The following is a 4,318-nucleotide window of genomic DNA, read 5'->3' on the forward strand; positions in this document are numbered from 1 at the left end:
CAAATACTTCTGTTCCTCATTGTATATATTCTTTTGTTGATCATGTTGCACAGCTTTGTGTGTTTGATAAGGAGCCACTAACAATTAAGACTGAAGTTTTCATTTCAATGTAGTTTTTATTTCTTCAAGTTAAACTGGGTCTAACCCTCCATTACAGCTGATCTTTTGCTGCACAACAATGTGAGAGGGACAGCTTCTTCACCTGGGCTTTCACTCTGATTAACACTGGACTCACAACAGTATGACAGGACAATAACCCTCAGTGCAATACTTGTAAATATACATTGTACAGATTATACAAATCCATACAGGTCTCCATTTTTAAGTACTCTATTTTTATTCCTATTTATCACATTTCAATGAGCATTCCTTTGTAGCGGTTTGGGCTGTGCATTTATCAGGGTGGGTTGGGGTTTACAGTGGCAGGGTGGCTAACCTGGTTAATGATAGTTTTAGTTTTCTTTTTTTTCTCTGTGTTCTTTTTTTTGGTTTGTTTTTACTTGTTTTCTCTGAAACTGGAAACACACGTCTACTGTCTTCACTGATTCAGCCTTCAGCTCATCTCCTCCAATAGTCTGATTATTAACACAATCAAGACATGGTACAACAAACCAAAAACTGCAGCACAATCTCAACTATCAATCAAAATTGGACCCATCTGGACTGCATAGAGAAATGCTGTACTCCCTGCTGGTCAGTTCTATTTATTTGTAAAAAATAGTAAATTTGTTTTGTGTTTGTCTATTCAGATTTGACACTGTTGTTGCTGTGTTCTGTCTTTTGTAATAAAACTATAGTGGTATTTACATTGACACTTTTCATTCTGTCATCCCTCCACTAAAAAGTGGAACTGTCCAGAATGTGTCCTTATTAAGTCAAACTGAACTGAAAATGGTTTCCTGCCCTCTAGCAGTGCTCAAGGTATGCAATTACTGTCCAAAGTTCAAGCATATTTTGTTTTATAGACTGCTGTTTATAAGACTATAATCGCTATGGAAAATAGCGTAGCGGGAAGGCTCAAGCTCATTACAGTAGCAATCATTGTAGGTAAGAGATAAACAGTAGCTCTTCTGCGGCCAAACTGTGTAGCAAGAGCTACAATTTACTGTTGTAACTGGCTAACTGGAGGTATCAGCGCATCTGAGCCGCTCCTAAATGTCCAGCTGATGAGAATCAGCTGGGAGCGTCTGCAGAAAGAGACAGGGGAGAGAGGCAGTAGATCGTAGCTCTTCTGCGGCCAATACATTAAATAAAATGAAGGAACTGTGGCGATTTATAAATACCCCGACATTTCCTTTCAGCGGATCTTCTGAAGCGCTGGTTAGACTGCAAGTCTATGGAACAGTGAGACGGTATGCGCTGGAATGTGCGACTTACGCAAATACCATTCATCCAATCTCAGTAACACTGACAGCTGAATTCGTGACAATTTTCTCTACGATTGTCATCTATTATATGTGTATAAAGCTTAAGAATGGCATAATAGGAGCACAAAAGCGGCAATGAGGAAGAGGAAAAGCATAGCGAGAGCTGCTAGACCGGGGAGTCACGTGACGCATAGGCAGCCAATGGCATTGGATTGTATTGGCCCATTCATTGTCTATGGACAAATAGGCAAAATATAAATGTCAATTATAAAGAAACCATAAAAGATAAAGACCATTGGTAGCTGAACGTCTCACGAGTTGAATAGAGTTGAAATGGTGTTTCTAGCCCAAGGTATGCCGGAGATATTAAGCTTCCAACTTTGCCCCATTCATTTCCAATGGGGAAAAATATGATGAAAAAAAGCTGAATAGCTTAAAAAGTATAAAGGTTATAAAAATTCTGTATACAAGCACACATGTCCTTAATAAGTTGAACAGTTTGATACCTCAATGGCCCTTCTAGGTGAAAGTATGCTGAAGGAGTTAGGTGCCGAAGAACAGCGGCGGAACCCAGAATAATAGAGCATCCACACTCTTATCTTCTTCTTTATTATTATTAGTGTGGATGCGAGCATCCACACTAATAATAAATAGTAGGATAACATAGTGTGGGTGATTCGCCTTCACACAATAATAAAAAACAGGATAACATAGTGTGGATGATTCACAGCATCCACACAACTAGAGAAATGCATTTCCTGTCAAAAATGCGTGTGCATGCAGTGTGCTGAAGGATGGCCCTGAAAACGCTGAACATTTTGACACCTGAAAGGTATATCTACCTGAAAGTATGCTGAAGTACAAATTTCCCATTATTTTGAATGGGGGAAAACTTTCAAAATAAAGCTACATATTTCAAAGGTATAAGGTTCACAAAAATCCTGAAGAGAAGCATGAATGTCTTTGAAAAGCTAAACATTTTGATACCTGAAATTATGCTGAAATAGAATTTCCCCCATACATTTCAATGGGGCATGACTTTCAAAATAAAGCTACATATTTCAAAGGTATAAAGTTTAGAAAAATCCTTAAGACAAGCATGAATATCCTTGAAGAGCTGAACATTCTGATACCTTAAATAGCTAAAAGTATGGTGAAGTAGAATTTTCCCCATTCATTTGAAAGGGGCAAAACTTTCAAAATAAAGCTAAATATTTTAAAAGGATGAAGTTTAGAAAAATTCTAAATAGAAGCATGGATGTCCTTGAAGAGCTGAACATTTTGATACCTGAAATTATGCTGAAGTAGAATTTCCCCATTCATTTGAATGGAGCAAGATTTTCAAAATAAAGCTAAATATTTCAAAAGTATGAAGTTCAGAAAAGTTTTGGATAGAAGCATGAATGTCCAAGAGGGGCTGAACAATTTGATAGCTGAAATTATGCTGAAGTAGAATTTCTCCCATTCATTTGAATGGGGCAAGATTTTCAAAATGAAGCTAAATATTTCAAAAATATGAAATTCAGAAAAGTTCTGAATAAAGGCATGAATGTCCAAGAGGGGCTGAACATTTTGATAGATGAAATTATGCTGAAGTAGAATTTTCCCATTTATTTGGATGGGGCAAGATTTTCAAAATAAAGCTAAATATTGTAAATGTATGAAGTTTATAAAAACTCTGAAGAGAAGCATGAATGTCCTTGAAGAGCTGAACATTTTGATACCTGAAATTATGCTGAAGTAGAATTTCCTCATTCATTTGAATGGAGAAAGATTTTCAAAATAAAGTTAAATATTTCAAAAGTATGAAGTTCAGAAAAGTTCTGGATAGAAGCATGAATGTCCAATTTCACACATTTTGCTGAATCAGCATCCATACAAATATCTGAGTTGGGGCCCATCAAAATGCATCAGGAAGTGGCTCCTTCTGTTTGACGCTTCATGGATCTTCGATTTGTAAACTAGCAGCATCATTTTTACCTGTGGCCATTGTAAGGCAGGGCTGTGCATAACCGTACCATTAGTTGTTATGGCTGATGTCAGGGTGAGAGGCGGGACTGCGCAGTGTCCTCCCAACTACAGAAAGACACGACTCTGAGTGCATGTGTTTGCGGACTCACCGCAGGCCTGCTGGGCCGGGACCCCTCTCTGCTGTCATCTTTGGTCTCATGGGAAGAAAGTGTTGAGCCTTCAGCCTTTGTGGCTGAATTACCTGAACACAAACACAAGTGTGAGTTACTCTTCTGTAAAACACACGCCTGTTACTTGGTAATGAAACATGCCTGCATGCATCTGTGGTCTCGTGGGACCAGTTTCATTTTCAGAGCTTGAGCGTGACATTTTTGAAAAATGAGCATACATTACCAAAGTGAGGACATTTGGAAAACAGTTTGACTTTTAGACCACGAGGACACTTCGAGGATATGAGAGCAGTTTGGAAAGTGTGAGCATTTTGGGAAATAAGAACATGTTTGGAAAATGTAGACATTTATAAAAACTGACCACATTTTGACCAGTTTGAGTTTTGAGAGTGGGGACATTTTTATACAGTGAGGCTCATTTGTACCAAATATTTGACAAGTGAGGGTATTTTGAAAGTACATGCTTAAATAAAGCAAAAACGTTTTTGAAATGTGATACAATTTTGGGGAGTTGAGAAGATTTTTTTTATATGTGAGCTGAAAAAACTTAGAAAAAACTGGACTAGATTTCTAGGTTGAAGACGTTTCACCTCTCATCCAAGAGGCTTCATCAGTTCTGACTGACTGGTGTTGAGCCGGAGATATTTATCCCCCTCGGTGGTGTTTCAGTCCTTTGAAGGCCAACAATGTCCCCTAACGACTGAGTCGTTATAGCCCAGTATCGGTGAGAGTCGTTGCCTGTGCTTGAATCCTCCCGTGTCGACCGATGCCTATTGTCATGGTGAGCATGGTTGGGCAGAGATCTCAAAA

General features: G+C 38.4%; 1 protein-coding gene across 1 annotated transcript in view; it reads right to left on the bottom strand.

The window, feature by feature from the left end:
- Positions 1–4,318, bottom strand: part of LOC109951063 (traf2 and NCK-interacting protein kinase-like) — a 107,777-nt gene that overhangs the window by 38,258 nt on the left and 65,201 nt on the right. The window contains 1 exon segment of the mRNA XM_020585337.1: positions 3,488–3,579. Coding sequence (XP_020440993.1) covers positions 3,488–3,579 — 92 coding nt within the window.

Source organism: Monopterus albus, unplaced genomic scaffold (genome assembly GCF_001952655.1).
Source record: "Monopterus albus unplaced genomic scaffold, M_albus_1.0 scaffold362.1, whole genome shotgun sequence".
Lineage (NCBI taxonomy): Eukaryota > Metazoa > Chordata > Actinopteri > Synbranchiformes > Synbranchidae > Monopterus > Monopterus albus.